The sequence below is a fragment of the Pelodiscus sinensis genome, chromosome 4 (assembly GCF_052426305.1).
Source record: "Pelodiscus sinensis isolate ZL-2025 chromosome 4, ASM5242630v1, whole genome shotgun sequence".
NCBI lineage: Eukaryota > Metazoa > Chordata > Testudines > Trionychidae > Pelodiscus > Pelodiscus sinensis.
Genome location: NC_143055.1, coordinates 79,607,334 through 79,628,008, shown reverse-complemented (window position 1 = coordinate 79,628,008; position 20,675 = coordinate 79,607,334). Strand labels below are relative to the sequence as shown.

At 47.1% G+C, this 20,675-nt stretch overlaps 1 protein-coding gene across 1 annotated transcript in view; it reads right to left on the bottom strand.

Moving 5' to 3' along the window:
- Positions 1 to 20,675, bottom strand: part of DCHS2 (dachsous cadherin-related 2) — a 199,798-nt gene that overhangs the window by 119,755 nt on the left and 59,368 nt on the right. The window contains exon 2 of the mRNA XM_025185469.3: positions 18,149 to 18,340. Within this exon, the coding sequence (XP_025041254.3) occupies positions 18,149 to 18,340 (192 nt within the window). The remainder of the gene's footprint in view (positions 1 to 18,148; positions 18,341 to 20,675) is intronic.

Here is a 20,675-nt window from a genome sequence, read left to right as displayed (position 1 = left end):
AAACAAAGAACTGTGAAAACTTTAACAACGAATTGAACAGCAAGGAAGAGGCGCTTACAGAGCAAAAGCAAAGCATTTTTCAACAGCCATCACGAGCGGTAAGAAGGAACTGATGGGGTGGAGGGCCAGCAGGGATATATATTAGCTGATATAGTGGCGCCACTCCAGGGGGCTACCCTGCTGGCTCAATGAATACTATAAGGGAAAATCTTCCAACGATGCATGCGCTTCATGCACACACCTACATGGAATGGACATGAGCAATCACTTGAAGAATTTGTTTCTTAATGTTAATAAACTTTTTAATGTCTATGTATATTAAAAGAATAATCTATTTCTCCTTTTTGCAGAAATCATAAGATTCCCAGTTTTGTAATTCCTGCCCACATACTTCAGAGGTAAGTGCATTAGTGATGAAGACAGAGAGGGATTCTGTCTCAGCATTCCTTCAATTACATTTTTAGTAGGTTTCCTTTAGCAGCTGTATGGACAACTGTTTGTTTGGATAAAATAGAACACCAAGCTGTTGGACATAATGTAAATAAAGCAAGTGAGCACACAAAAAGATGGCGCTATGTATCTTAATTAGCAACAAGGCTCGATCAAAGAGTAATACTAGACACTTTGAACAATTGGATATTGTTTAATACATACAGCTGAGTTTATCTAATGCTCCACTGTACAACATTATGTACATGGAAATTTTTATTGCGTTACATTCTTATAAGCAAACGAAAACCAAATAAATATATTAAACACAGCAGACATTATCCCCTTTCTTGTTCACCTATACACTGCATTAGACCTTTCATTAAACTTCTTGTTTTTCATATTCTCTCTCCCCAAAATTCACCGTTGAAATTGACATTTTCCATGCCTGGTCTCAAACTACAGCCGAAGATTTCCTGAGGCAAATACTTTCATCTGTTTTTGTGTTATTTGAGAATGAAAATCATTATACTCTTGCAGCAGTTCAAGATATGTTCAGTTCACTATTAACTCAAAAACACCTCAAAACAGGATTTTGCAGGTAGAAAGAGAATTTAACATTGCATTTTAGGCACAGAAAAAAAAACAGGAAATGCAGAAAATTAAGGTTCTTCTAACATCATTAAGTTATCCACATCACACTTTAGTTGAGCATTGTGCAGATACATGTGAAAGAGGGGAGCTGACGTGCTTTTCTCCCTCTTTCTGCTACGCTCCCACAGTGGGTGCAGCCACAATCACAAGTCTCTGCTCTTTAGAAGAAAGATTTTGATAAGCAACTATAAGGCAAAAGCAACCACACACCAAAAAAAAAAAAAAAAAAAAGGCAAAGAAGCAAGGCCATCACCCACCACAACTGGACCTGCTGTGGAGGGGGAAACAAGCTGCACAGTTAAGGGATGGCACAGCATCTACTATCCACAATAAATTTCAGGAGATCTCATTAAAGCACTACACTTCCTGGAGCCTTCCTAGGAATCTGTGGCTTTGTATTAGAGTTATGATTTACTGGTACAGTCCAACTCTAAATGTATACTTAAGGATGTACAGTACATGAGGTGTGAATTAATGCTACTGCACATTAGCTCTCAATCTTCCAAAGTCCACATATGGAGCACCATGTGAGACGAAGACCCAAAATGAATAAAACAACACTTTTTCATGTAGGTGCTAAGGGATTCATTCCTTGTAAATAGCTTTCTATGCCTTACATACAACCGTTCTAATGCATTGACCACTGTGGGAAGACAGGATACTAGGCTAGATGGACCTTTGGTCTGTGCCAGTATGGCTTTTTTTATGTTCTTTGTTATTTTTCAACCCAATCTTGACCCAATCTTGTTCCCACTGATATCAATGAGAGTTCTGTCATCGTTTTCATGACAGAAGGATAATATCTCATAAGCAGAGTTGATTGAAAAACTGATTTTTGGTTCATTGGCGGTTCTGACATTTTTTTTAAACCAGTTCAGGGCAAATTAAAAGTTTTCAAAATACTTAGCAAATAAAAAACAGAAAAATCTTGTTATGGATCATTTGACCAATAATGACATATTTCCGTTTAATTTCGGGTATTTAACCCTTTGTTTAATGAAAGAAAATGAAAAGCTAGGTTCCTTTTTATCTAATGTTTGGTATACTTTCAGGTGTGAGAAACACAGATTCAATCTCCACTCTGGAGAAAGGTTTGAACCAAAATCTTCCCCTCTCTCAGGTGAGTACACTAACTACTAGAATATATGGCACTCTGACTGAGGAGGTAGGGTTCTTTCACTTTCTATAAATAATTATTAATTGGCACAGGAACTTGGACCACTGTGTCCCTCCTCTCAGATGAGTGCCCCAACCACTGTACTACAAAGCCATTCTTAAATTTTTCCTCTATAAAGAGTGGAGCAGTTTCAAAAGATGTTAAAGAATGATTCATCCCAAAATAGCCAAGTGTGGTGCTTAGGGAATTCATCTGAAAGGAGGGAAGATATGGGTAAAAATTCCTCTTTGAGAGTACAAACAAGAATGTAGGTCTCCCAAATGAGACCCCTTGCCACCAGACTATAAGAAGGGAACTATCATATCATCCTTCTTCATTGTAAAGGGCCTGTAACCCACTGTCCTGGTGGTCCCCCCGAGTTCGGGTGACCCTCGTCCTTTCTTAGCTGATCGGGCTCTTGGCCCTCTGGCCGATGGTAGCTCCCGGCCGACCGTGCGGGCTGCCGGAGCTCGCCCTGGCTCGCAGACGCCGGGAAGGGGGCTCGGGCCCTCCCTCACTCCGAGCCCCGACCCAGGGCCCTAAGACGGGGACGCTAGTCCCTAGTCAGTGGAGGGGGTTACGTTCCCCCCAAACCCTCCACTCGCGGGGTCCACGGCCCCGCCCTGGGTCACTTCTTCCCGGCCGGTTGTTCGGCGCGTTCCCCCCAGCAAGGGGATAGACTCACCCGGAGTCCCTGTCGCGGGGGAGGCTTCAGCCGCCGCGAGTACCGCTTCTCCTTTCCAGGGTCTCCCAACAGACCCGGTTCCTCCGTCCTGCCTCCAGCACTCTCCCCCCCCGGTCCATGGTCCGGGGCCCTTTGAATGTCCCGCTCCCCTCCGGACGCCGGGGCCGGCGTGCTCCCGTGACTCCAGGCCCCGCCCCTCCCCGCGCTCTCCCCGTCGCTCTTGGTGACGTCATCGCCCGGCGCCGGGGAACGCGGCGGGCCGACGGCCGTCTCGGCCGGGACTCCTGTTCCCGGACTCCCCTTCTCAGTGCGGGGCGGCGCGGGTCCTGTGCCTGCCCCGTCACATCCCTCCCCCCTTAGGCTCCTGACTACCCCCGCCTCCCCCCCAGCCCCCCTTTCTGGCACCCGCGACAAACAGTCAGCATTCTCGTTTGCACTACCTGACCTATGTTTTACTTCAAATTTGTAGGGTTGCAGGCTCAGGTACCATCTCATTATGCGGGGGTTCGTATCCTTCATCCCCTGGATCCATCGGAGGGGGGCGTGGTCCGTTACCAGCGTGAACTCGGCACCTAAAAGGAAATATCGTAAAGAGTCAACGGCCCACTTAAGGGCCAAGGCTTCCTTTTCAATGGTAGCGTAGGCTTTTTCCCGTGGGAACAATTTGCGACTCAGGTACAACACGGGGTGCTCGGCCCCTTGCTCTTCCTGGGCGAGTACCGCTCCCAGTCCCAGGTCCGACGCGTCCGTCTGTAAGATAAATGGCTTATTAAAATCGGGTTGAATTAGCACTGGGGCATGAGTGAGCTCATATTTTAGTCTTTCGAATGCATTGTTGCATTGCTCCGTCCATTTCACATTTTGGGGCTGTTCCTTCCGGGTGAGGTCCGTTAGGGGTGCGGCTACCGTCGCAAAGTTATCTACGAACCGTCGGTAATATCCGGCTAGCCCGAGGAACTGGCGGACCTGTTTCTTCGTGGCGGGGGCCGGATAATCCCGAACTGCCTGGATTTTGCTCAGCAGGGGTTTAAGCCTGCCCCGCCCCACTGTATATCCTAGGTAAGAGACTTCTCGTTCCCCAAAATGACACTTTTTTGGGTTAGCCGTCAGGTTTGCCCGTCTGAGTGTCTCTAGAACGGCCGCGATGTGTTCGAGGTGTTGCTCCCAGGACCTGCTGAAAATGACAATATCGTCTATGTAGGCGGCGGCGTATTCGTGGTGGTCCCGCAACAGGTGGTCCATTAGTCTCTGGAAGGTAGCGGCCGCTCCCTGTAAGCCGAATGGCATGTTTAAGAATTGGTATAGTCCGAAGGGCGTGGCGAACGCCGTCTTCTTCTGCGCTTCGGGGGACAGGGGTATTTGCCAATATCCCTTTGTTAAGTCTATTGTTGACAAGTATTGGGCCTTCCCCACCCGGTTAAGTAATTCGTCTACGCGCGGCATGGGATACGCGTCGAATCGTGATATGGCGTTTACCTTTCGAAAATCTATACAAAATCTAGTGGTCCCATCTGGTTTTGGGACCAACACTATGGGGCTCCGCCACTCACTGCGGGATTCCTGAATCACCCCCCATTCTAGCATCTTCTGCAGTTCTTTCTGCACTGTATCCCACATTTTCCGGGGTACGGGCCGCAAGTGGTCTCGGACTATCTTGCCTGGCTCCGTTGCTATCTCATGGTAGACCTCCTGTGTCTGCCCCGGTCGGCTAGTCAAGGTCTCTTGGAACTGCCGCAAGACCGTCCTCACTTGATCCTGTTGGGTGGGTGACAGACCCTCCCCAGTTTGGGCCTGACCGACCCCTACCTCCGGTTCCCCCCAGGGCCCGAATTCGATATCTCGGGGTTGCGGGTCTATTAGGAGCGCTTCCCGCGGGTTCCACTTTTTTAGTAAATTTATATGATAGACTTGTGTCTCCTTTCGGTTGCTGTTAATCAACACCTCGTAATCTACGGGTCCCACTTGTCGCACTACCTTAAAGGGTCCCTGCCATTTGGCCATTAGCTTGGAGTCTCCCTTAGGGAGCAGGAGTAGGACTAGGTCACCCGGTGTGAACGCCCTTACCTGGGCCCTTTGATTATAGTGGGCCTGCTGTTTCTCTTGGGCTTTCTTCAGGTTCTCCTGGGCCCATTCCGCCAACCGGCGGAGGTTTCCTTTTAACTTGCCCACGTACTGGGCGACTCCCAGGGCCGGTGTTCTCTGTTCTTCCCATCCCTCCTTTATCAGGTCTAAGATCCCTCGGGGTTGCCTCCCGTACAGCAATTCAAATGGCGAGAAGCCTAGCGACGCCTGGGGGACTTCACGTACCGCGAACATCAGAGCGGGTAGTAGTTGGTCCCAGTCCCGCGGATCCTCCTTGACAAATTTTCGTAACATCTCTTTCAAGGTACGATTGAATCTTTCCACCAGGCCGTCTGTCTGAGGGTGGTATACCGACGTCCGTAGTTTTCGTACCTGTAAAAGCTTGCATAACTCTGTCATTATTCGGGACGTTAGATTCGTCCCCTGGTCTGTTAATAGTTCCTTTGGTAGGCCTACCCGCGAGAATAGTCTCATTAACTCTTCAGCTATCGCCCCCGCGGTTGCTCGTCTTAAGGGGACGGCTTCGGGGAATCGCGTGGCGTAGTCTATAATGACGAGTATGTAAATATAGCCCCTGCTGGACTTTTCTAGTGGCCCCACCAGGTCTAGTGCGATACGCTCGAAAGGCGTCCCTACGATGGGTAAAGGTATAAGAGGCGCCGGAGGCACCCTTGTAGGTGACGTCTTTTGGCACTGGGGGCATGAGGCGCAATAATTCTTTATGTCCTGATATACCCCAGGCCAATAGAACCTCTGGAGCACCCGGTGTTGTGTTTTTTCTGTTCCTAGGTGTCCAGCCCAGGTGTGATCGTGGGCAATCTCTAGCACCCCCTCCCGGTAGGGCTTTGGTACGAGCAACTGGTGCTTCTCCTCCGTCCCCCCTTCTTGCGGAGTGACCCGGAACAAGCGATCCTGGTGCACCTCGAACCGGGGACCCTGTCCCCCTCTTCCGGGGTCTCTGGCTTCTCCTACCTGAGCCCACGCGTGTTGCAAGGTCGGGTCCTCTCTCTGGAGTGTGAGGAAATCGCCTTCGTCCAGGTCCAGGTGGGGCATTGGTGTCTCTGTCCCGTTCGTCCCCTCCTCTCCGGCGTCTGGGTCGTCTACTTCCTCCCCGTGAGCTGCAAACCTGGGGTTTTTGTCCCTTTCCCCCTTCTTGCTCCGTTGTTCCAACCCCCAATTACTTAGTAGGTACCCCAGTCCGGGCCAATCCCTGCCTAGCAATGCGGGGTATGCTAGATTGGGGCTCACTGCGACAATACATGAGTCCCTTATCCTCCCATCATCCATTTCCACCCTTGTCGTCGCATAGGGGTGGATGTCCCCATGTACACATTTCATGTACACTCTCGGCCCCCGGGGCACTTGGGGTCCCAGGATGTTGGCTCGGATTATCGTTTGCCCGCACCCGGAGTCTAGTACCGCCTTCACCCGGCGTCCATTAACCCTTATCTCATGCAACATTTGCCTCCGCCCCTGTTCGCCCCGGGTTACCTTTCGCGTAGGGCCTTGCCCGAAGGTGCAATCCATCATGGGGCAGTCTTTCTTAAAGTGCCCCTCCTGTCCGCACTGGTAGCAGGCTCCTTTGGTTCCTCCTTCGGGTTGTGGATTCCTCTCCGTCACTCCGGTTGGCCCTCCGGCCTCTGGGGTTCGTCCCTCCGGGTGGTCCCAACGGGGTGCCAGTCCTCGACCCATGGTTGGGCCTGCCGGTGTTCTGGGGCCGTATGTCTTTGCGCCCCTTTTCGCCGGGGCCAGGCCTCCTGAATGTGGTTCTCGTGTCCCGGTGCGGGGGCGCGGCGCTTCTGTTCCTTCGGCTGCAAGGAAGCGTTCCATCAAGGTGATGGCTTCCTCGAGAGTCTCTGGGAGGTGTCGTCTCACCCACCTCTGCCCCTCGGCTGGGAGGATCTTCACATATTGTTCTAAGATCACCGCCTCGGCCACTTGCGTTCCGGACTTATTTTCAGGTTCCAGCCAGCGCATCCCCGCTTCCCGTACCCTCTGCGCCACGGCCCGCGGGCGTTCGCCTGGGCCGTACCGGGCCTCGCGGAACTTTTGCCGGTGGAATTCCGGGGAGATCCCTAGTTGATCTAGGATGGCCTCCTTTACCTTGTAGTAGCATAACGCGTCTCTTGCGGACATTCCTCGGTAAGCCAGTTGGGCCGCCCCTGACAAGTAGGGAGCTAGGAGCGTTGCCCATTGGTCCTGTGGCCATTTCGCCGCCAACGCCACCCGTTCGAAGGTTACCAGGAAGGCCTCAGGGTCATCTTCAGGGCCCAACTTCGTCAGCCTGATGGGGAGTTGGCGGCCCACTACGTCTTCGTCGTTTCCCGCTGGTGTCGCGCCCCCACCGGCCATGCTAGTTGCCGCTTGATGCTCCTGGAGCTTATCTAGGACCTGTTGCAGCGCCTGCGACTGCTGCTGCTGCCACTGCTTCTGGTTATCTATTAGCCAGTCCACTACTTTATTCAGCTCCATTATCCCTGGGGAAATTAGCTTGTTATAACCCGAGGAAGGACCCTACCCCTGGGAGGACCGCCCTGTTTCGCTCCCTTACCTCTAGGCCCCCTTTCCTCTCTTTTTCTCTCTTTTTTTTTTTTTTTTTTTTTTCCGAGTAAGTATATATGTGCCCCCTTAACCGGGGCTCAGGTCATGCCCACATTCTCCACCACGTGTAACCCACTGTCCTGGTGGTCCCCCCGAGTTCGGGTGACCCTCGTCCTTTCTTAGCTGATCGGGCTCTTGGCCCTCTGGCCGATGGTAGCTCCCGGCCGACCGTGCGGGCTGCCGGAGCTCGCCCTGGCTCGCAGACGCCGGGAAGGGGGCTCGGGCCCTCCCTCACTCCGAGCCCCGACCCAGGGCCCTAAGACGGGGACGCTAGTCCCTAGTCAGTGGAGGGGGTTACGTTCCCCCCAAACCCTCCACTCGCGGGGTCCACGGCCCCGCCCTGGGTCACTTCTTCCCGGCCGGTTGTTCGGCGCGTTCCCCCCCCCAGCAAGGGGATAGACTCACCCGGAGTCCCTGTCGCGGGGGAGGCTTCAGCCGCCGCGAGTACCGCTTCTCCTTTCCAGGGTCTCCCAACAGACCCGGTTCCTCCGTCCTGCCTCCAGCACTCTCCCCCCCCGGTCCATGGTCCGGGGCCCTTTGAATGTCCCGCTCCCCTCCGGACGCCGGGGCCGGCGTGCTCCCGTGACTCCAGGCCCCGCCCCTCCCCGCGCTCTCCCCGTCGCTCTTGGTGACGTCATCGCCCGGCGCCGGGGAACGCGGCGGGCCGACGGCCGTCTCGGCCGGGACTCCTGTTCCCGGACTCCCCTTCTCAGTGCGGGGCGGCGCGGGTCCTGTGCCTGCCCCGTCACAGGGCCCCATCAATCTCACTGTGAATCTAGCTTGAAAAATCAAAGTGATTAGTTTTGACATTTCTGAATGTTTGTATCAATTTGCTGAATTCATGAATTTGATTTACCTATATCTGCATTTTTTGGAGAAAAATTTTTAGCTGAAAAATTTCATCTACCTTTATTTATACACATCAGTTTAACAAAGGCAGTTTTTACACTTGTCTCCCTGTGGTCATTGCTGAGCAGTTCTGCTTCTCTCGTTGCTGCTTCTAAAAAGGCACATATAAAAAAGGCAGACTGGCTCAGAAATCATGTAATGGAGAAGAAACAAATGGTGAAACATCATTTGTAAAATGAGCTGTGTACCACCTGGAAAATTCACTCTGCTCTTCCTCTGCATTGTCTATTTAACCTTCTCAGTTTCTTTCTTCCTCCCTTCTCTTTGTCACTACCAATGACCCTTTCCTCTTCTCCCATCCTTTTCTATTTATTTCTGTCTTATTTTACCAAACCCCTCTTTCACAGCTAACATCTATCACTCACACTCCTTTCCAACCATTGAAAATAAGCACTAAGGCTATGTTTGTTTTTAACTTGGGTTGTTAACTCAGGTTAAAATTACAGTGAAAACACAGCAGCTTGGTTTTTAATTCACATTAGCAGCTGCTGTTCAATCCCAGACTCCCTGAACACTTTGGGCTCGTCTACACTGGCCCCTTTTCCGGAAGGGGCATGTAAATTTCACGAGTCGTCGTAGGGAAATCCGCGGGGGATTTAAATATTCAAAGTAAGAATATTCTTCAAAGTAAGAATAAGAGCCTCCGGAAAAGGGCACTTTTTCCGGAGGATCGGGGCCAGTCTAGACGCTCTTTTCCGGCTTTTTTAAAAGCCGGAAAAAAGCGGCGGACATTTTTATTTAAATGCCGCGGGGGATATTTAAATCCCCCGCGGATTTCCCTACGACGACTCGTGAAATTTACATGCCCCTTCCGGAAAAGGGGCCAGTGTAGACGTAGCCTTTAAGAGTATGTCTACACTGTAGTAAAGAGGTATGATTCCTAGAGCAGACAGATAGACTCTCACTAGCTCAGCTAAAGCGATGTTGTTGTCATGAAAATAGCAGCAGCTTAGACTAGCCATCTAAGCTCAGAGACAGTAGGCTGGGCGGGCTTGGGCTCCAGCATCTAACCCGAGCCACTATCAGTGCTTCAGTGTCCACACTGCTATGTTTAGCACGCTAGCTTGAGCTAAACTACCACAAGTCTGTCTTTCTGCACTGGGAATCACACCTCCTAGCTGCAGTGTAGAAATACCCTGGCCTAGGCAAAGCTGCTAACATACGTTACAAATCTCAGTTACCATTATCTTCATTGCTATTTTAACTGGAGTTAGCTAATATAAGCTAGCTAACGTTAGTTAAGCACACAGACCCCTCTTTTCATTTTTTGGAATAAAGACATATTATAATGGGCCAAGAGGAGATGCAAGGTGACTCAGTACTAGCTTAGATATTCATTATAGTACAAAGTTTGAAAAGTGGACATAGATTTTAGGTGCCACCTTGAGGAACCTAGAATCTGATTTTTAAACACACAATTCATACTCAAGTCAATTAAGTGCTCAGAACCACAGAAAAAAATCAGATATTTGCTGTCCCACACAGGAGAGCTAAAAACTAAGGAACACTTAATTAGAGACCATTTTTTATAAGATCCCAGAAAGAAGATAAAGTCCAGACTGATCCAAAAAGGAAACAGGCTATTGTGTTGCCAAGCTTACAGTTTTCCCATCATTTTGATTTAAACTTATTACCAGGTCATTAATCTAATCAGAATACACATATAACATTTCTAACCAAGCCTCTTTTACTATTGGTTTTTAAAAATCACAGTGTTCTGGCAGAACCCAAATCTTCTGAGCCAAATGAAAAGGAAACGTGAGAAACTTAATATTTCCAATGCTCTCATCCAGATCAAGTATCCATTATTAATATATCTAATCTTGATAACACATACATATATGTATTTTCATAACCTATTCAGCAGCACTATTTTTACCCATTGGAAGAAAGCTAAAATATGATGTACACAAACTTTAATAACTTTATATTATTCTTTCTATTATTTAGTTTATGAATGTCTTTATTTCCTTAGGGGTAATACATTAGTTCCAATTAAAAGTTCTACAACATCCACATTCATGGTTACACATTCAAGGAAACACAACAAATGTTGACATGGCCGACTTTCCCACGGTGGCTACTGGTCCACTTACAGATGGTTGTTGTAGTACACTGTGCTCCCTGGCTTACCTGCAGGCTTCAGTCTGGGCTCACTGATGGCTCTCTGCAATGCCTGCACCACTCTTGACCGAGTTTCTTCGGACTGGGCAGTTGTGGGTTGTGTCTTCAAGTTGTCAATAGGACTGTTGAATTTGCTGCTATATTAGAGCTTTGGCTTTCCTCGTGTCACGGGCAGCTCTTGAGTTGGTCACAGAGCACAGCCTTCAGCAGATGTTCTTGAGGCATATGTTACATGTTTAAAGCTGATGGACCTGAATCATCAGCAGGTGGGATTGAACCTGGGACCTTAGGGGCTATGGTCATGTTCCTCTACAGCATGAGCTAAAAAGCTCTTATCTAAGGCTGTAGAGAAGATTTCACTAAGTTGTCTCAGTGCTTCTGGGTTACACTTGTCTTCCACCCAGCATAGATTGACAGCATGCAGTGCACTCTGCATAGATCGGGGTGGGCAATATTTTAGATAGGGGGGGCACTTCAAAATTTTTTGAAGTGGGCATGGGCTACTCTGGAAGGGATTGGGCCTTATGTGGAAGGGGCATGGCCTTTAAAAAACAAGAGTTGAAAGGGCTCCTGCCTTCCTTTGCAACTCCCAGGCAATGTGTTAGTGGGGTGTAGGAGCTGTGAGCCTTTTCAACCAAAGTTCCCTCTAGGCTGTGTGGCTGCACAGCTATTTTCTGAGCCTTGTTCAGAGGTTCAAAGCTCCCTGTGCAGGCAGGGGCTCAACTTGTGGGAGTGGGGGGCATCTGTAAACATGCTGCATGCTGAACTGAACAGCTCACAGAGCAGAAAACCAGCTGAGATAAGCAGCAGAGATAAGGAGGCAATAAGTGGCTGGGGAGAGTGAAGCTTCAGGGGGTAGCCAAGTTAGTCTGTACAGGTAAACTGAAAAAACACCAAACAGTCTGGTAGTACTTTATAGACTAACAAAACATGTAGATAGTATCATGAGCTTTCATGGGCACAATTAAATAATTGGCTTGGGGGAAGTCAGAGGGGAGGGGAGCGTGGAGAATCCTGTCTGTCGGAGGAGAGAAAGACAGACAGAGCCATCTGTCCAGTGAGGTGGAGGCAGGGGGTAGTTTGTTTGGTGTGTCCTGAATCATTGAAGTCCCTCTGTTAGACTGCTTAAAGGAGAGGAGGAAACACTGCATGAGGTATGCGTGAGTGCTAGGAAGACATTTGCATGATTGCATTTCAAACAAAGTTTACATACGTATTAATGGCTTAAGAATCTTTTTCTTTCTTATTTTAACAGAATTTTTTGGAGTGTTGCAGATATCCGAAACTCTGAACTTAATGATTTTTTTAAAATCCTGGGTTACAATTAATACATGGTAAATTGTATTGCATTAAGACCAGAGATCTTTGCTATATGTGAAGGTTACTCACCTTGTGCAGTAACTGGAGTTCTTTGAGATGTGTCCCCATGGGTGCGCCACTTAGGTGTGTCAGCGCCCCTGTGCACACGGCCTGGAGATCTTTGCTAGCAGTCCCCAGGCCACCAGCACATGCTGCACTATTGCACAATAGCTCAGGCTGACAGAATGGAGGGAACGACCACTGGCGTATGCCTTTCTCTACGCCAGACTATCTTAGCCCAGAGCAGAGGGGAAGAGAGAGGGTATGGAGCACTCCTGGGGACACATCTTGAAGAACTCCAGTTACTGCACAAGGTGAGTAACCTTCCTTTCTTCTTCAAGGGACCCTGTGGGTGCTCCACTTAGGTAACTACACAGCAGTATTCCTGCTTGGTGGTAGGTGCTCTGTGATGCAGGACTAAATGTTGGACAGGACCGCACATCCAAATCTAGTGTCTGAATCCTCAAAGGTCTGAATCACGTAATGTTGCACAAAAGTATTGGCTGAAGCCCATGTTGCTGCTCTGCAGATAACATCTATGGGCAGACCCTTAAGGAAAGTGGTAGTGGTAGATACTGATCTCATGGAGTGCACCCATATGACTGTCGGTGACTGGCTGTGTTACTGGGAGTATGCATGTAGAAATCCATTTGAATATTTGCTGTTTGGAAACAGGTTGATCCCTAGACCTATCTGCGCATGATATGAACAGTCTAGGTGTTCGTCAGAAGTCTTTTGTGTGGTCCAGGCAAAAGGCTAATGCCCTCTGTACATCCAGCATGTGTAGCACTGCCTGGTTGTCGTCCTCATGTGGTTTTGGAAAGAACACATGTAGGTATATCAGTTAATTACAATGGAATGATGTAGGTATCTTGGGAAGGAATTACGGGTGGGTTTTAAGGACAACTTTGTCTTTGTGGAACACCGTGTACAGCAGATCTGCCATGAGTGCTGCTCTCTCCCCCACTCTCCTGGCCAATGTTATTAGTATGAGAAAGGCCACTTTCATTGATAGGTGGAGTAGCGAGCAAGTTGCAAGCGGCTTGAAAGGTCGTCTCATGATTGAGTCCAGCACAAGGTCCAAATCCCATGATGGAACTGGGTCCCTACATGGTGGACATAGGTTTCGTATCCCTTTCTGAAATCTCTTAACACACGGGTGAGAGAAAACAAAATACCTTTGGATGGGTGGGTGTATCACAGATATGGCTGACAAATGTACTTTGATGTACTAATTGATAGTCCTGTGGCCTGCAGGTGGAGGATGTATTCTAGTATGTGTGATATCCCCCCCTCATGTGGATCCTGTGTGTGAGCTGAATTCCAGGCTGCAAATCAGACCCACTTCTGCAGGTATGTTTGTCTTGTTGTGGGTCTCCTGGAGTTAATGAGGATGTCTTTGACCCTTTGAGACAGGGTTAGCTTGCTGTCTGAGAGCCAACAAGAATCCAGGTTTGCAGGTTGAGTGTGTAGAGCTCAGGGTGTGGTATGCGTACTTTGTCTTGAGTCAGAAGAGCTCGTAACGGGGGAAACTTGCACCGGTGACACGTGCTGAGTTGCAGTATGGTAGGGTACCAAATCTGTCTTGGCCAGTTGGGAGCTACAAGGATGACTCCAGCCACATCCTGTTTGATCTTTTGTACCGTTTGTTATATGAGAGGTATAGGTGGAAATGCGTACACCAATGGGAAGTCCCAGTGTACCACAAAAGAATCTCCGAGAGATCCAATGCCCACCCTGGAACAGTATAAAGGGTACTTGGAGTTGCTGTGCGTTGCAGACAAGTCCACTACCGGATAACCCCATTTCCTGAAAAGGTTTATGATGGACTTGTTGATCTCCCATTCATGGTTCTGAAAGAATTGTCTGCTGAGGGCATCCACTAGTATGCTGTCCTTACCCGGCAGATGCATTGCTGTAGGTGTGATGTTATGTACATTACACCATTGCCATAGTCTCATTACTTCTACACATGGGCTGTGAGATCTTGCGCCCTGCTGTCTGTTTATGTAATATATCGTGGCAGCATTTTCCAACATTATCCTCACGGTTTTGTTTCATATGTGAGAGAGCAGTTGGGAGCATGCCCTCCTCAGTACTCTGAGCTCCAACACATCGATGTGAAGCTGGGACTCGTTGCGTGTCCATTGTCCCTGTAGCACCATGCTCCCCAGATGGGCTCCCCATCCCAGCAGGGACGTGTCCATCATGATGGTAATACATGGCATTGGTGCCTGAAACGGAAGTCCTCTGCAGACGTCGTTTCTGTCTGTCCACAAGTTCAGAGTGAGTTTGACTCAGCTGGGTACAGAGTGTTTTATGGAGAGGATTGTGCTTGGGACGATACACTGAGTGTAGCCATTCCTGGAATGCCCTCATATGTAGTCTGGCATTTGGGACTACAAACATGGATGCTGCCATGTGCCCGTGTATTTGCAGGCATGAGCATGCCATGGTGTGTGGGCCTCTGTATTGACATGATAAGGTCGCATATTCACAACCATCCATGGGTAGGCAGTGAGGCTGTACCTTGGGTGCAGTCCAACTGCGCTCCTATAAACTCCTGTGTCTGGGTAGGAGTGAGGGTGGAACTTGTCCAAGTTCAATAAGAGCCTGAGCATGTCAAACAACACTCTTGTCATCTCCAACAATTGCTCTGTGTCCCCGTAAGTGGGTGCCATGATTAAGCAATCGTCAAGGTAGGGAAATATGTTTATTTGCTTTCTTCGCAGGTGTGCGGCTACCACAGGGAGGACTTTAGAGAAGACTCTTGGTGCTGTAGACAGACCGAACAGGAGCACCCTGTACTGATAGTGTGAGTCCTTGATGGTGAACCTGAGGAATCGTCTGTGTGCTGGGTGAATTGATACATAAAAATATGCATCCTTGAGGCCAAGTGTAGATAGCCATGCTCCTTTCTCTAAGGCAGGTATATGATCTTTGCCAACGTAATCATCTTGAACCATTGATACTTGATGAACCGGTTGAGTTCGCAAAGATCTAGGATGGGCCTCCACCCGCCCGATTTCTTGACAGTTTTAGGAAGTATCGGGAATAGTATCCCTCCCTCTGTATAGGCTAGGTACCTCCTCTATAGCGCCTAGTTTTAGGAGGCGCTGTGCTTTTTCCAGGAGAACCAACTTGCAAGAACGGTCCCTGAAGAGGGATGGGGAAGGGTGCTTCATTTTGCCATCACTGCTTCTCTTTGAGGAGGATCCCTTATCCTACATCTATCCAAGTTTCCACTTTTTGTAAGCTTCCTTTTTGTGCTTAAGTTCACCAAGGATTTCCCCGGTGAACCAATCCGGTCTCCTAATACTTGCTTCTCTTGCCACACATTGGAATGATTTCTTTCTGTGCCTTCTATAAGGCTTCTTTAAAATACTGCCAGCTTTCCTGGGCTCCTTTCCACTTCATGTAAGCATCCTAGGGGATTGTGCCCATCAGGTCTCTGAGGGAGTCGAAGTCTGCTTTTCTGAAGTTCAAGGTGTGTATTTTACTACTCTCTTTTCTTCCTTTGGCCAGGATCCTGAAATCTACCATCTCGTGATCACTGCTTCCCAGGTTATTACCCACCTCTACTTCCCCTATTAGCTCCTCCCTGTTTGTGAGCAGCAGGTCAAGCTGCACACAGCCTCTGGTTGGATCCTGCAGTACTTGTACCAAGAAGTTATCCCCAACATTCTCCATAACCTTCCTGGATTGTCTGTGTACTGCTGTATTGTCCTGCCAACAGATGTCAGGGTGATTAAAGTTCCCCATGAGAATCGGGGCCTGTGATCTGGAAGCTTCTCTCAGTTGTCCAAAGAAAGCCTCATCTACCTCATCCACCTGATTCAGCGGCCTATAGCAGACACCAACCACAACATCACTGCTGTTGCTTACACCTCTCAACTTGACCCACAGACTCTCAACAGGTTTTTCTCCCTCTATATACTGGAGTTCTGAGCAAGCATGTCCATTACCCTCCAGAACAGGTCCTGGAACCTTTTAAAATCATCCCCTCTGATTGGTAACAGGGGTAGACTATGCTCGTCCATCATGGAGTATGATGTATTAGGAGGGATAAGCAAATCATGTGTTGCTTCCACTGTAGAAGAATCGCTGTCATGGTTGTCTGGGCTATAGTCAGCTTGTCTCTGCGTGTTTCTATCAACCAACTGTGCCCGGGGTACCTGGACAGTTTGTTGTAACTGCGTTTGTTGGATTCTTTAGGGCGCCCATAGGTTCCTGTAGGGCCACTGTGGTGGGAGGTGTGGGAGTATCCATTGTGTCATCTGCCAGTTCTGGGGCTGGTGTTGTTGTGCTGCAGCATATTGGGGTTGGTCCCTTATATCCCTGTCCTGAATCTTGGTGTATGTCGGTACCGGAAGCGGTGGCGGCATCACCGTATAACTTGCCACCGCTGAATTCATCTGTGTAGTCTGTGCTCTGGGCTGCGCCGGTTCCGTCAGTATTGACCATTTGTCTGTGCATGGCACTGTGCTGCTTCAAAGCTTGTTGGTTTTTGTGTTTGCTGCAAGGAGAGCCCAAAGCTTGGACAGCATCTCTGTGCTTCGTTTTGCCATCACTGCTTCTCTTTGAGGAGGATCCCTTATCCCACTTCTGACAACCCTTTTCAGGGCAAGCATTGTCAGCTTTTTTGCCAGGAGGTCTTTTGCTGCTCAATGGCAGAACATCAGCAGGGGTCCTGGAGCATTTTGTGCTCTGCTCCTGGTCCTGCTTTCTGGCATGTCCCTCTGAGGGAGTGCTCCACTTGCCCTCCATCCCAGTAGGAATAACTCGGGGAAGAGGGGGGGTTAAATGAGGCTGCGGTTCAGCCATGGTGCTCTCCGTAAAGAGGATTCTCCTCTGTAAATCTCTCACCCTTTTTTATCTCAAGGCAAGTTTCTGGCAGTGCGGGCATTGGCTCACTGGGTGGTCCTGCCCCAGGCAATGCAGACACTGTTCGTGTCCGTCTGCTGCTGAAATAGAGATCCAGCACCCTGTACGCCTTTTGAAGCCAGATAGTGCTGGCATGGCAGGGTTGTGGTGCTGTAGGTGAGCGGGACACAGCGACAGCACCCATGGCCTGCTCCACTTTTTCTTCTGCTGTTATAGACGTATTAATAAAAGAAAGGCTCTTTTTCTTCTTATCCTTCTGGTTGCTGTTAAACCCTCGAAGAAGAAAGTAAAGTTCTGACTCTTTAAGACCCAGAAGTAGCAGGTACTATGTGTGATGCCAATTTTGTAGGATGAAACCTTATCTGAAAGCTCTTTGAAACATGCATTTGTCTACAAAGCCTGAAGCCATGTGTTAATTGGTTTTGGGGCTTCTGCTCTTCCTCAAGTGAAAGAAGGCTAATTCCCTACCTTTGTAGTCACTAACTAAGGGAACTCACAGCAACCAGACCACGGTGTCTTGTTTTTAATATATTTTCTTCCACACATATAGACTGCTTAAAATATATGTGTATATGTGTGTGTGTGTACATATACACACTAAATTTTATGTGTGTGTATATATATGTATGTGTTTGTTTTGTTTGTATCAGTGGTGCACATCCATACACTACCTCAACACTCGTGTTGCACATAATACATTTCAACCCATCAACGGATAGAAAAAGTTAGAGCAAACACTGCTTTCAACTCCAGCTATTTAAAGAGCTTGCACCTTAGCAGCTGCCCAGAAGGCATGAGCCCTTTAAACAGAAGCAGTTGAACAGGCTTGACGCTGCCAGCCCCACTGCATAATATGTTGCCTGGGAACCATCAAGGAAGCACAAGCCCTTTCACTTGTTTCTATTTAGAGGGCTTGAACCTTCTGGGTGGCTGCCAGGCAATGCGTTAGCAGTCACCAGGCAGGCGCATGACCTTTAAATAGCAGGAGTTGAGGGGGCTCGCACCTTCCCGGCTCTCAGGCAACACATGGGGGGAGGCGAAGGGGGAGGGCTGAGAGCTGCTACATAGGCCGGAGGAAAGTGCTTCGTGGGTTGGATCTGGTCTGCTGATAGGCTCTTGCCCTGCCCTGGCATACATAGTATGCTGGTTATCTCAACTTCCACGTAAATATATTAAACACTTCCCTCCCTTGTTAAAACTATATATTTGTACTCAAAATACAAAACATACTTACAAGTCTAGTTATATTCCAGGGTGAAACTTACCCCATCTGTAGCTTTCACTAAGAGATCATAAGTAGCTGGATCCTCTTCTCTATCAATGTCTTGACACACACAGATGTGTCCTGTATGTGGATCTACCCGGAATGCTTTAGATTTTTCATAATTATGAAATCCATCATAAAGAAAATATTCAATATGACCAAACTGGCCTGCATCTGCATCTGTAGCCTTGACCTACAGGGAAGAAATAAAAATAAAATGAAACTAGGATAAACTATTATTACATAACATTTCAATTATTATGGATATTTGATTCCAAAGTCTTTATTATTGGTTTTAAAAAGTGTATTTACTTAATATATTAGCTCTAATACTTAAGGGATCACAATGGACTTTTCAAAACAATTAGTTATAGAGTGGTAGTATACGTATTTTCATAGGCAAATAAAAGATCTATTAGGCACTATTCTGACAAGCCAAAAGGATGTATTTTTCATGTGTATCAATACTCAATCAAGCAGTTTACTACAATTGAAAAGCCTAGTAAAAAGACACCAATTACCATCCATCAAGCCACATTAGCTTTAACCTCAAAAGCTAAACCAAGGCTAATCAATATGACGTTTAAAAAGTTTTAGCCTGTGTCTTGAAGAAGTTCTTCAGTCAGGTTAAGCCAAGTCAATTGAACATGATTAAAATAGCCATCAAGACAACGCCTTAAACCCAACAATAGCTCTCCTGCAGAATTGTATTACTGAGAGGGGGAATATTGGCCAGGACATATATCTACTGAGTCTTCTGATACATGTCAATAGATTCTTAGAGCTTAGTTTAACATCTCATTTGAAGGATGGCCTATCTAACAATACAGTATTTATAGGAGTACAAGAAGTAAGTTTTAATCCATGATCTCTTAGTTTAAAGGCAGGAGTCCTACTAACTGAACTAAACTGCCTGCATGATAAAAAGACCTCCAATGGCAAAGTTATTTGAAAAATTCTTGCCACAGGCTAAATTAATTAATCAGTGCTGTTTTGCAGATGGTTAGGAATGCTGAGTAGAAGATAACTAGAATCATGTGTTTCATTTCCCACTACAGTGAGTAGATCTTACCAGGAGAGCAACACTTTGCCTTCATCATTTAAAAGCACTCAGCTATAAATCTGAAACCAAATTGTGTAGATTAATATTTCACAGAAATGCCTCCTTTAGAGCTATGTTTTTATAGAACCAAGTAGTAAACAGTTTTGACTGGGATGTAGCTTGTGAAATTTTGTAGATAGTTTTGCATAAGGTGGAAATTCTTCCTACATCATTAAAAGTTTTATAATCCATGGGTGAGATTTACCCATTTAGAGATTTTAATGGTTAACCGATAAACCTCATTCAATGTGTGGCTTACCAGTTATGGTTAACCAGTAAGGGCTGGAATAGCCCCATAGAGCCCACCAAATCCAGATGGCCATCCTAAACCTAACTGATGCATAAGCTTTGTGCTAGCCTCTGGAGAGAAGTTAATTCAATCCAGCACCAATAAGGCAAGCAGGGTATGGCTCAGAGGCTCCACACATCACAAAAAATGGATTTACCTTCTTTATCTTGGAATTCAGCTCCTTATTTATTCTCAGGACTGGAGCTGGATGCCAGGCACATGTCGACATATCAAACATATTAAAATATTTGCCGTTCTCTTAAATTAGAAAGATTATGTAAATGTCTGTTGAAGTGAAAGACTTGGCAGCCAGATATATTACTTATTCAAGGCAGAGGCCCAATTTTTCCATTCAACAGAATCTACTTCTTTAATTTCTCTCCATTAGATTCCAATATTAATCACAAGCCTATCTTTTCTTTCCAAAGAACAATATGGTATCAGAATGGTGAATTGGGAGTGAATCTAGGTCAAATGGGAGGAGTTTTGAAGGTTACTGAGATTTCTGTTCCCTCTGTTAGTATGAGTGTTCACATGTGTAAAAAGAGAAAAGGAGAGAGATCTGCTTTTAGTTCAATGATTTATTTACACAACTACCTATCATCACATATAGGGAGGTAAAATCTTGACTAATCAGTTAAATTTTAAGTTAACCAACTAAGCTACCCAGCAGAAACTGGTTATCCATTCACATCCCTATCATCACATGGCTAGCTGTATTTATTCCTCTGCTATCTGTAATCTCATATATTGTAATCTTTATCCTTTTAAATCATTATTACTCAAAGGAGGTTAGATATAGGTGAGGCTGAAAAGAAAAGTACTGGAGGAAGTGGAATGGAAATAAAATTGACCAAAAAAAGATTATGCCAGTCACTTCCATCAAAATCTACAATTCAGACTTTTAAAAGACTTTTAAAATGTTAATTAATAAAGGTTCAACTTTTCTAATCTTTGGATTTTTTCAGGTTGATCACTGAACCCTTTAAAAGATCCCTAAAATGTTCAATGTTTGCTCTATTTTAGAGAAAGGGCCTCTCTCATCATTTAGATATGCATTAAATATTCTTATGCAACATTTCAACAAGTCATCTGGTGTCAGTAATGAAAGGTACCATACTGGAGTGTCTATTACTG